We start from the raw sequence: 13,178 nt of genomic DNA, 5'->3' as shown, positions 1-13,178 counted from the left end.
CTCATCTCCGTGTCTTAATGTTGTCGGAGAGCGAGTGTATTTCCCATTCGGAACCGTCCTCCCGGTTTCTCCATTTTGTTCCGCTGCGTGCACACGCCGACTCACAACCATAAAGAGAAGGCAAAACCAATGTTCCCGTGCTAAATGTTAAGCTGTTCAAACGCTCAGTGATTCGAGAAAGGTTGTTAACCCTAATGCATTGCATATCCATTAAGCATTATGGAAATGGCTCCGGCGCGACGTGATTGGTTTAACTAAAAGCTTATTAACAGCATATCTCAGGGGAAAGGAAGGGAAAGGTGTCACGTATGCCCGGGGAGACATCGGGCCTGCTATCAGTCAACCCGGGTAGATGGCTGTCTCATGGTAATGTAGTGATCTCGTTAGAAGATACTGTTGAGGAAGTAGCACCTACAAATGGATCTGCCTTAATGCGTGAGCTATATGCAAAGGGAGAGGGATTCATGATAAACGAAGGTGACAGCGTATCTATCTGTCTGACTCTGCTCTCTGAATCTTGTTTGGAGTAGGCTTGCGCTGTACATCAATCTGCCTGTCTGTGAAATTATCTCTACAGTGCATGCGTGTTTATTCTTTGCTTCGCTGTCAAAGATAGCCTTGTTTGGGTTTAACAGAAGTGACGTGTCTCGTTACAGGCAAGTGGTTCAACTACGGGATCATCTTCCTTGTGCTGATTTTGGACCTTAACATGTGGAAGAACCAGATCTTCTACCAGCCCTACGAGTACGGTCAGTATGTCGGGCCCGGGGAGAAGATCTTTACAGTGGAGGAGCCGGAAACACTCATCCTCTTCAACCGCAGCACTCTCACTTATGAGTGGCGCTCCACCAACATCAACCCGGACAGCAACCTAACCTACGTGGAGCGGGACATGTTCCTTCACAGCCGCTACACCGGGGCCAGCCTCTACGTCAAGTGCCTGGCCTTCGTCCCGAGCCTGGCGGCGTTCGTCCTCTTCGGGTTCTTCGTTTGGTGGTTCGGGCGATTTCAGGACAGCGAGACCTTCACGGAAAACCAAGACAAGACGTATGAGAGGATAAAGAGGAAGTCGCCGTCGGAGTACAGCAAGGAGATGGGTGTGACGCCGGAGGAGGTGCACATGACCATGAGCGACAGTCTGAAACGAGCGGGAACGCCCATGCTTCTCTCGGTGGACGGGCCGCACTTCGGAGCGACGCCGTCCACGCACTCGACTATTTCCATGGAAACCCAAGAGACACACCCGAGCATTGTGATTGACAGCGCAGAGCAGGAGGAACCAGCCGTCTCCTTTGATGTCCATAAGCTCTCTCCGTGACCTCCGTGACCTCCTGAAACTTTGAACTACAGAACTGTGGGCAGGTTGAAAAGGAGAGCTCAAAGATCTTAAACCGTCGCTTTTCTTCGGATAAGACGAAGCTGCAAGAGAAGCTGACCGTAACTGTTCGCGAGATTCAGGAGAGAGACAAAGTGATGTGACATGAATGCAGTTGCATTTGTTTGAATATATTTTTGAAAAAAAAAACGCTCTTTTTAAAAGCCTCTAAAACGGCACCGATTCTTATAACAAACCTCTTTTAAAACAGAATGCAAACTTTTAACTGACACGGTGCTCACTCGGATTTTGCATTTTCATAATTCAATTTTGTCACGGGAAACTATTTTGGTGCCTATATGAGAGGAGTGTTTCTACAGTCCTGACACTGCAGTCAAGTGGATTTTATTGTATCACTGCTACACTAGTGCCTTGATATGTAATATCTTCAGATACAGATCGAAACATTCAGTATATAATACTATAACCAACAAAATGGAAGATGTCCTAGTTACAGTCTACTATAGTGATGTCTTATATTTGCTTTCATGACACGCAGACAATTACTTCATTTGACCCTAAGACTTTATCATTTTAATTTATTCTGGTGCGACGTCACCCTTACTCTCACTCCTTGTTGAAATGACATGCTCATGAACATCATTGTACGTTGATGACTTATTCATAGGCCATCGCTTGTTATTTGTTGCAGAGATAATAAATGCAATCAGCTAAGATCAAATAGTTACCCAATAAGCCACCTCATCATTGCTTATGTGGCTGCTGCACCTGGACTGAATACCAACAGAGTCAGAAAGGTGGTTTTGCCCTTGGTATAAACATGCCATTGAAGTGCAGGGGAGGCTTCTGCTCCAAAGCTCAGGGCTTCTTTATGTCTAGATAAACCTTAAAAGTCTTAGAAATAGTTTCGCAGTCATGGTGAATGCATGAAAAAGTATTTATTTGAAGCATTTTCCTGGTGTAAAAAAAAAAATCCCTGATGCAACGGAAACCTGCAGCATTTATCTTTACACTGGCTTTGAAAGTTTTTCACTGCCGACGTCTCTTTAAAATACATAAACAGTATTTGGAGCTTTAGGTCCAAAAACAGTTTGCTCTTTGTGAAGTTGCTGTGAAGTGCAAAATACTAACTCAATTATTACTGCATTACTAACTGTACGGCTTTGTAAAAGTTTGGCACATTTCATTCAGTACTTTGCATAGAAATTGGACCAACGATACCAAATAATACAGTTTTTTGAATAAGTATTGCTGCATAAGATGTTATGCAAATTTAAAAGAGATATATTCATGAACGACAGAGTGGAATGATATTAAGTGTTCTTGCATCACTCTGCATTATAATGGACTGTAATGTACTATAATTTCCTGGAAAATGATTTCCCCCCAAAAAGTATCAAAAACAGCCACATCTTTTGCTCCGTAACAACCTAACTGTGAGTTTGTTCAACTTTATTCTAAGTATATGTAGCCTGGGGGGTGCCACCAGAATATTTACAGTTTAATTATAATCGATGAATAAATTTGACGAGAAGGCAATTTCAAATCATTTCATTAAATTTGCTGGCATTTATATATTTATATACTAAAGTAAAATGATAGTGATTAAAAGATCATCAACATTTGCCAGTTAATGATTTTTCTACTCTGTCTTTAAATTGTACATTTAATTATGTAATCACAAAATGTATTTAAAAAACGTTTTTTTTTTATATTCCATTTACTCATATTCCTGTTTATCATAATGTTTCTCACAATCCGCCTGCTGCTTTAACATTTCAAGTTTTCCTTTCAGAATTGCATTTGAATTGAATATTTCTCTTTCGAGCTTAAAGATGTGTGAACACGTCTTAAAGTTCAAGACAGACCTCCGTCTGCTGCTGCTGCTGCTGCTGCTGCCGGTTGGATTTCGTTTAACTATTTTTCGGTGGTACTCTGCTCACGTTTTTAAGTAGTTTATTAATACACCATTTAAATGTTCCTCTAATTCATTAATTATTAATAGTTTTTATGCATTAATTTATTACTTGATTTTATACATATAAAGCTGTAAAACTTCATAATTATTCTGGTGGTACACTCCGGACTCCCTGTGTGTGTAGGTGTGTGTGTGTGTAGGTGTGTGTGTGTGTGTGTGTGTGTGTGTGTGTGTGTGTGTGTGTGTGTGTGTGTGTGTGTGTGTGTGTACATTGTGGAAGCAGAGTTGTCTATTTGTGTCTGTAAAGGATGTTTTATACTTAATAGTGCACGTTGAGTGTGTGTGAATGTGTGCATGTGTGCACTGGAGGCTGGCGAAGTGCGTAGATGTACCGCTACACTTGTCTTTGACAAAGGCCATTCTGTGAAGAGGTCAATTTATTTAACATAATTGTTTCTGTAATTATCCTTTTATACATTACAGCTCTATGAGGACATTAGATGTTAGTGTCTCACCAAAGGGCAGCACCTCTCTGGACTTGAGGAGGGTCTAATCTGTTTGTGATGTAATGTGTTTTAGGTTAAAAGTGAGGGTTTCCTCTTTTGTTGTTCATCCTGTTTTCATTGAATTGTGTTGCAAAACGGACACTTCCTTAACTTCCTGTGTGTTTGTGCTTTTTTCTTCAGGCACAGGAAATCTCCTCTCGGTGTTTGCTCAGTGTGCTGTATGTCTGTTGAACCTTGTGTTACCAATAAATCAATACGTTTGTTATCTCCGTTTCCTTTGGGCCGCTTTGTGAGATTCCGTAGATATCAGGATGAGTTGCTGATCCGTTTAGCGAGAAAAGTTCAAGTTTGACATTTTTCTGTATGCTTTGGAAATTGTTGCCAAGCAACCGAACAGGTCAAGCTTCTTGCAGCTGCTGACCCAATTAATACCGGCGATATGAGAAATAATGATACTATCTTCACAAGGACACTTGAATATGTAGCCAGCGTACACATGACACCGGGCTCAGATTTGTACGAGCCCTGCTCTGGGCCTGTCCGCCGTTTGATTTAGACGCCAGGGGGAAACAATTTGAATTTGTTATGCGTTTTATTTTCCTCTGACAGGATTTGCTTACAGGACATGTATTCGTGTAAATGAGTTATAGATTGGATTGAAAGTGTCTGAGGAAGGAAAAGTGAACAGAATTAGTTTAAGGCAGTGGTTCTCAAACCAGGGTTGGGAACTCTCCAAGGCGCTGTTGAAAGAATCTAAGGCGCTGTGAGATAATTAATAAGATAAAACACGGGGAAGAAAATGCTCTGCTACAGATTTACTATTATTGTTATTTCTAAGGTGCTTCAAATATTTTACGATGTTAGCCACGCTAAAAGCACGCCTCTGTGCATAGAATAGTCCGTCTGACGGTTAGTATTCCAACGAATATTATTATTTAGTAAAGATATTCACATTACCTAAAGGACGAATCTTAATGTTGCTGATCCCCTGACTTTTACTCCAGCGCCACCTTGAGATTTATATTTGTAATTTTGCATGTAATGATGCATAAATCAATACACTTTGTTTTGCCATTTGGAAGTTTGTGGACTGCCTTTACATGAATTAGTTAACTTAATCACTGTCGACTTCAAGTTCAAGGGGTTGCACAACGAAATGTAGATGTAGTCCCTTTATGCTACACAAGAAAAAGGTAGTTGTGTATTCCCATGCTTCATGGGTGAAACTTGCACAATCCCACCCAGGCCCAACCATCCAACGATGCTAACGAGCCTCAGTTGTACTTTGTATTCAATGCTAATTAGCAAGTTATAGCATACTAACGCACAAAACTACGTGTTGGGAAAACATTAAACCTGCTAAGCTCAGCATGTTAGCCTTGACTGTGTGAGCACATTAGCATGCTGTAGTTAGCATTTAGCTTAAAGCACCACTGTGCATGACACCTCAGGTTAAATCTCTGCAGCGGTTCATCATCAGTAAAGGTATCCTCTGAAGTGAAGTTGCAGCCACACTGAACCCTACATCACCACTCGCTGGACATTATCCCTAATAAGAACGTCAGCCAGGTGCATTGCATGTTACATTATGAACCCCCCCCCGGATGTGTGAAATCCAAGTGGCTGAACACCTGAGGTCAGTTGCTTGTTGTTTTTCTGGGAAAATATATTTCATTGTCAGAGTATTTACTGTTTGACTGAGGCCTCTTCCAAGTCTGCCGTTGGGTTGAGAGATGAGATATTGATTTTTGGAGGAGCATGCCATAATTGAGAGAACACATCAGAAACGTTTTTTTTCAAACATGTTTGTGGGGTGTTGAGGCCTTATGCCCATGTTGTGTTAACAGGGATTCAGTGAACACTCAATGCAGTGAATGCATTTTTTTTGCCGGGAGCATTCGTGATTGACTGCATTTGGCTTTTAATCACAATAAGCTTCTTTTTTTCCAGGTCTTTCTGGAGGCATTTTTGAAACATTTCACATTATTTACAAGTTGCTCTGTTGACATGTCTTCTAGGACCAAATCAAAAAAAGACACAAGAACTAGGTTTGAAAAATGCAACTGCTCTCCAGCTAAATATAAAGCGGAAAAGTCCCCCAGAGGAGGCGAGCCACAGCTACAGATCAACTGCAATCTCCTCTACTGTCTTTGAGCTATCCTCCAATTAGATCAGTGCATCATGTCCTGGCATGGCCCATCACTCTGTGCTGACAGCTCCGTGACTCTGGGACACCCTGTGAAATGTATCCCTGCAGTCAGTCCCAGCCAGCTAGCAGGTTTCCCCCTCAGTCCTTTCACTGAGCCCAAGATGGTTTCTGTCCCCAGTGGCCACAAGGGAAACATAACTCCTCTCTAATTTCTTCTGCAGGTTTCTGATAACTTACAGAGGAACATGTAGCTCGGATATATTTCTCAACATATCCAACAACTCACTTGGAGGACTGAATCCCCCGACATGGGTTTGTGATAATGATGTCTGCCTTAATATTCTTCTATGGGTGAAAGGGGATTTGGTTTTATTCTAATTGTTCTTCAGTCAAACCAAGTGAAGAATATAGTGATGACTGTTGCAGTGCTGAAATACTTTGTAGCAGCCAGTGATAGAGTCCACCGTTGAAAAATCCTACTACTTTTGCTAATAAATCCTGTATTTATTTCATTTGAACCCCACAAGGCACACAATAAAATAGAGAGTTTCGGACTCATAAATGTGCAGCACTCACAAAATCTAACAGACAAATGGCTGTACAATTGCAAAAGATATCCAATAGTATCCAACAGTTTTTTGTGAGCATTTCATTTCATTCTTTACTTTGGAAACCTTGATGTAGGAATCTGAAATAACACAACAAAACAAACACATTTCAGCGAGGTGAAATAATTCGGACAATGAAGGGAAACAAAACAAAATGTAGTTTGAAATAGTATAATACAACAATATAATATAATAATACAACACAAGGCTTACTCACTCGCTTTTGATCTGTATCTCACAGTCTCCCGCAGGAAACCACATATTTTTCATTTTTATGTGCATTGTTAAAATAATCTGATGATGGTTAATTGTGGCTTTTCATAACTTCAGATTCCTCCAGTAATAAATAATCACATTTCATATTCTAATAAATCTCTCTCTCCAAGTATGATCGGGTCGAAGTATGCTGCAACAATACTGCCCGTTTGAGAGTTAGTAATTGGCACTAAACACAAATTTAATCTGAGGCTGATGGGAAGGTCATTCATTTTGCAGGTATTTTTTTTTCTTGATGGTGCTAAATGGGTCAAGTTATTACAATTCATCCTTAGGGGACCATAAATAGTTGTTGTGGTATCACACCGAATAACAAAAATACATCAACCTCATGGTGGCCCTACGGGAAAAGTCAGGGGATCAACAAAGTCATGAGGATTCATCATCTGGGAACCACGAACATAACTGACAAAACTTATGCTGTTCATCAATATCCGGTCTCCAGATGTAATATCAGGATACAGCTCCAGCTGCAGAACAGTTTGATTTGTCGTTCTGTTAATTTGGAGAGGTCTAAAGAAAACATTTGCCAAATTTACAGATTACAGAAATGTAAGCAGAGAGAACCAGTGCCATCCTGCTTATTCTGGCTACAGCCACAGTTAAATCCGGAAAACAAAGCCATATAGGCACCGTGGGACTGTGGAGCATTTGTACTTGTCTGTGTGTTTGTTTTCGTACAGACAAACACGGCGATTCAAAGTGACTTCCCTTATTGTTCTGGCTGAGGCTCTATATATTTGTGCATTCAAGTCAATCCTGCACATTTCGGGAAACTGCGACGAACAAACAGAAAGCTCAGAGTTTACACTGTGATATGAGGTAAATATTCGACAAGTAAATACTTGTTCATGTCATTTCCCTATACTTACTGCATAGGTGAAAATTGCCAAGAGATTGCACAATCCTCTTTCAGAGATCTCTTTAGCAGCACAGTGAATTTCACAGACCAATTAGAGCCATTTGAAGAATGGAAGATCTCTGAAAACATAATGAAGAAAACTGCCATAAAGCACACTACTATCGCATGCAAATACATTTAAACTCTCTACTAAATTAAAACTGACTTTTCTCTGTTGCCTTGCTTTGCCAGCCACAATCACAATGATACGTGTGGTCATTAACGGGGAATATAGGACAGGCAGTGAAGTGGACTCCCTGTGGGTCCCGGCATCTGTTGCAGAGGGGTTCAGCACTGCCATGGAAAATTGGACATTTAGGAGCCAGCTGGAGGACCAGTGTGCCCTGCTGTGCCACCACTACTCAGGTGCCCACTGGCACCATGCCACCACCAGCTAGAAGCCACTGGACCAAAGCAGGCCAGATGGTGCCCTTGCCAACCTACGAGCAGCCGCTGTGAACTGCCCACTGCCCACTGCCCTATCATTCAACTCAGGGATGAGCTTAGAGTCAGGATAACCTGAGGTAGAAAGTTTTTTGGGGGGGAAGGGGGGGTGGGAGTGTGCTGGAATAAAAAATGGACCCTGTTACGTTGCGTGGTTGTTAATGTAAGCAGCTGCCAGGTAGAGTCGGAGAATCAGTTGGTATGGGAGAGGATGCTCCGCAGGGAAATAAAGCCATCTCAAGGCTGAACTCATTTGTCCGCAGCTGTGATCTGATAGATAATTATATTAGGAGCTTTAAGTGCTCTTCTGCGATACAAGTATTACTAGCATCTCCAGAGGCACAGGACAAAGTAGGGAGGAGAGGAATCTGTGTAACGGTCCTTTCTCTGCCTCCAAAGATGCGTTTGTTGAAGTGTATTCAACACAAGGGGCCGAATTTAAAATCCAAATCTTGTAACAACACTATTAGTATTGGATCTATGGAAGCCACAAATTTGATTTTACTTGTTTCATTTACAGAATCAATCGAACCGAAGTTAGTGTTTTACGGTGGAAGGCAAGATCACAGCAGTATCGATAACCATTTAAACAAAACACTATTAATCCAGTGTGAGATTACCGGGAGAGTACATGTGAAGCACTGGGTTCACTGTAACCTATTAACATGCATTTAGCCCATTGACCCCTCCAATCCACATTTTATTTAGGTTGTGATCAAACAGTGACTAGTTTCTTATACATACTGTACAAAGAGTCACGCCACAAACGCTGCACATACCCTGCAGTTTTACTCCTTGATGAATAGAACATAACGATGTTGGGTGGACTGTTGAAAATATATTTAAACATTTAAGATCTTCTCAACAAACTATTACACCTCTGTAATTGAATGAGGAAACATAAATATACAATAAATTAATTCACCTATTATACAAGATAAATGAACAAAATTAATATGGTGCTGTTGGCAAACTATTCTCATCTCAAGGGCTTGACTTGAGGTAAGGATTCTTTGTATATTATCGTTTGTAAGGTCAATAATGAACTTTGAAACTATGTTATCTTTTACAGAGACTTTGGCTTTGATCAAACAAAATATAATTGTTCTTCATAAAAGTTTTTGTAAGCTATGTATTAAACTTTAAAAGAAGCCATTATTTAGAACTTACCCTTTATAACGCACGCCTTAAAGTAGAACCCGATAAAAAACGGAATTCAAGACCACACAACCAAATATTCATATTTCCAGTGCTGATACACTTTGACTGTATTCATTGATTTAACTTGATTATTTTGGAGGATGTAGTTTGTGGTGCTTGTTATTTAGTGGACAAAATAATAGAAACATGACCGTTATAATCTTCATAAAGGTGGTATTTACTGCAGGACTGTTATATTACACTGCATCCGTTTTAGCTAGGTGTACCTAATAGACTGGCAACCGCATGTTGTCTTCGAACACAATGAATACACACTCATACATGAGCCAAAGACAAGAATTAAATGTAAATGGCAATACTTTATTTCACTATTACACAATAACAAGCTTGGAAAGAAAAAAATTACAAAAAAGGAGAAATGGAACAAAATGCTACAAAGCACCACATAACATAGACAACTCATAAATGTGGCAACGGAACCTTAAGCTAACTGCTTTTAATCTATCTAAGGTATCATCATCACTGAGAATTCAGAAATCAGCAAAAATGTTTGGACATCAAGCACAGTCATGCCAGTAATAGTAATATCTTACAGATTTATGTAGCGATGATGCAGAGTGGGGAACAGTGATCCTTAAAGGTTCACTCTTAAGTGGAGAGACAGAACAAAGAGAGTGGCTTTGAGGAAACTGTAGTCCATCATCTGTTTGGTATGATAAAGGTCTGCTTTTGGTATAAAGAGGAGTCGAGGGGGCAGACGTGGGTCACAGAGTATTCACTAAAAACTGAGGTACCAGTTGGCTGGGGTTTACAATGTAGAGCACACAATAAGAGCTAGAAATCATCAGAGAGGACCTGAAGGTTAAATTTGTACAATTGTCTGTATTTGACAATGTGACTTTGTATAAATTATACTGATTCGTAACCCCCATCCATCCGGTTCAGCAGGCTAAATCAAATCCTAACAATGCAAACACTATCTGACCTACGCCTGTGAGGACAGTGAGGAGACATAAGGGTTGGTGTTACTTTGTTTGTACATGGAGAACACTGTACAGGTGCCTTCAGCTCTTCCGGGACTAAAGGCACATGGGGTCCACTGAGCAACAGATGTGTCCATTCTGCAAGTGAGAGGAGAGAGAGAAGGCAAAGAAACATATTAACGGTTCATCGTCACACTTTGACCACATCAAAGTCTTTGTGGATCTCAACGGTAAATATTTTCAGGTGGCGGCGGTGCTGCAGAATACAGATTCAGTTTGGCATTTAAGATTCCTCTGGGTGTCATTTCGGCACCAACTGATCCAAGACAGAGTTATTCTACTGAGGATAGAAAAGTGAACGGTCTCAGAGTCATCTCGCTTCAAACTAGGGGGACAGATAAACTCCCATGATCGTTAAAGGTTTGCAGGCGCAGCACTTTTGGTGCTAAATCACCAAACTGACCAAATCAGAGTGCTCTGAAACTGACTGTACCTGTCCAAAAATAATACATCCACCCTCATATATTTGAATTTAATGCAAGTCTTTGACATTTTTTGGAAGATAGCATATATTTAATGGCTGTTATCATTTTTGAAAGATGTAGACATCATCATCAGGCAGGCAGAGAGAAATAATTCCATCCTAGAAACTCAGACAAGGGAGTCAGTCTTTGTGGATTAGTCCTAAAGCTGAGGAAAACAATTTATGCTCACAATTGTTAATGAAGAGGATATTCGGCTGCATAGTTTATTTTTCCAGTGATTGTTCTGTGCCTGAAAACAAAACATGTGGAGGGAAGCTTTCTCTGCCCGAGTTACTCCAACCAATTATGCAAGTTTGTCTCAGTTTTCTCGATAGAATATCTGAGGCTCTGTACATTGCTCTATACACATTGCTGGTTTGTGCTGTAGCCGCGTCAGAGGTCAAGATATAAGGGGCTGTCTTTGTCCGAGGTTTCAGTTCATTTTGATTAAAGGAATAGTTATAGGAATAGGAGTATGAATATTGTATTTTCTCTCTAGCCAATCACTATCGCATGGAACTATGAGGTCTACAAAATATCATTTCATTAACCTCCTTTGTTTATTTGTGTTTTTTCCCGTTACTGCTCTTTACAATTTGGTGAGATGTGTGTTTCCACCTGCAAACGCTTTGTGTGCCGATGGGATTCAGCAGACAGACAGCTGAATCAACACCTACAGACATATTTACCACCATGTGTAATAAATACTGTCACGAGGTGTCAAAGATGCACAAACTGCGTCCCCAATGCAAAGTCTGGACTACAGTGTACTCTGCTTTTTCTGACAAAACACAGAGGGTTCTCAATTTCCAAACCATTTTTCTTTGGTGTCTTATCTCACACCGAACTGTAATTTGCTGTTTCGAGGCTGCCAGCAGGGAGGAGGAGGGGGGGGGGGGGGGGGGGGCTGGTGCCTTACCTTGCACTGGCACAGGGTGCACTCTGTGCCGTGTTTAATCCAGGAGGAGCCGCTGAAGCGTGAGATGTTGTGCTCGTCCGTGCACGTCTTGGTGATGTCGTTGCGGATGGTGTCAGCCTGGCAGGGGTCGGTGACACAGCGGGGACAGCACTCGCCCTCAGGCACCACGGTAAACTCGCAGTCCACGGGCGGGCACGGCAGAGGCCAGCAGTCCACCTGCCCCTGCTGAAGAGGCGGGGGGGGGGGGGGGAGACAATTTGAGAAAGATAGACAGAGAGTAGAAAAAGAGAGACAGTTCGAAATAATAAAAATCGCATTTTCCAGCCCTAAACAGGTTATTCATGCAAATACACATATTTCTCCTGACGCTGTATATTTGCATGCCAGAGGGAGCGTCTCCACTTGATAATGAAAAAAAAGTTGTTAAGGTACCGAGAAAATATAGATGAGCAGAGCAATCTTCCAACACAGTCAGCAGGTTTTTTTCTTCAGACAGTAGAAGTAAATGTTCCAGCTTTTTAACTCGTCCCCCTCTCTCATTGTTGTTCCCATATTAAATCTCACAGCAAACTTTCAGCACTGAGAGCTTTATTGGATTCCTCCCGCTGCCATTTTCTATTGGCCTGAGAAAACAGGTCATATATACTGGATATGTGACTTTACACATCCTAACTACTGTACGCTATATCATTCTGGCTTGACCCACTTCTGCTTACGCTGCTATCCATGAGCCTTTCCTGCTTCACATCTACTCTGGAAATGAAATATGGGCTCAGACTCTATATGTTGAAGCACAGAAGCAGACATAAAAGGCATACACACATTAAGTTACATGAGGCTTGATGCAAGTGTCCCACTGGGGATATTTAATATCACTGAAAATCGTCTGGCTCAGCATTTTAGAAATGTTGTAGTAAATTAGGCCGGCTATAAAGCAAAGGCTCACGCAGCGCTAATGCCCACTCCCTGCCTCTGTGTAGTGTGTAAACATTTGAAATGGGAAATCCCCCCGAGTGGCACTCTTTGCTCGTAGCCAGGGGGAGGGATTGAATGTAGCCTCAGGTATCTGTCCCACGCTGCGAAAAGGGACATTATCATCTTTATGCAGATGTGGCCTAAGATCACAAAGGAGGAAGGGATTTGCTATACAATCAGCTATTATTTTGCTTTCACAGAGAGCGGTGCGTCATGGAAGCTTGATCAACCTAAATCTGAAGCTGTTCTTTAATCTCTTTGGGATATTTCATAAGGTTCTTATTTCAATCTGGCTTTGCATTCGGTGGTCATGGTATCTGTTATGTAATCTCTTTGCTTTTACTTGGACAGATGTAAGGATTCCCTATGTTCCTCCAGTAGATTAAAGCTAGTGACATTTATATTTGCCTGGGAATCAGTCGGCATGTAATCGCGCTCTTTCTCTCATCCGCCTCGACCTAAAGTGCAAACTATGTCG

The 13,178-nt window shown here is 41.3% G+C and overlaps 2 protein-coding genes across 3 annotated transcripts in view; one reads left to right on the top strand and one right to left on the bottom strand.

Moving 5' to 3' along the window:
• Positions 1–3,908, top strand: part of tmem117 (transmembrane protein 117) — a 39,927-nt gene extending 36,019 nt beyond the window's left edge. For both annotated transcript variants that reach the window (XM_079163600.1, XM_079163599.1), the window contains exon 8: positions 657–3,908. In XM_079163600.1, coding sequence (XP_079019726.1) covers positions 657–1,318 — 662 coding nt within the window. In that variant the 3' untranslated portion in view covers positions 1,319–3,908. The remainder of the gene's footprint in view (positions 1–656) is intronic.
• Positions 3,909–10,378: 6,470 nt separating this feature from the next.
• Positions 10,379–13,178, bottom strand: part of nell2a (neural EGFL like 2a) — a gene marked incomplete at both ends in the record, with an annotated part of 69,230 nt that continues 66,430 nt past the window's right edge. The window contains 2 exons of the mRNA XM_079163224.1: positions 10,379–10,420; positions 11,726–11,950. Coding sequence (XP_079019350.1) covers positions 10,379–10,420; positions 11,726–11,950 — 267 coding nt within the window. The remainder of the gene's footprint in view (positions 10,421–11,725; positions 11,951–13,178) is intronic.

The sequence above is a fragment of the Pholis gunnellus genome (genome assembly GCF_910591455.1).
Source record: "Pholis gunnellus genome assembly, chromosome: 7".
In the NCBI taxonomy this organism is placed as follows: Eukaryota; Metazoa; Chordata; class Actinopteri; order Perciformes; family Pholidae; genus Pholis; species Pholis gunnellus.
The sequence above is the reverse complement of the archived record's forward strand: the minus strand, read 5'-3'. Positions and strand labels throughout refer to the sequence as shown.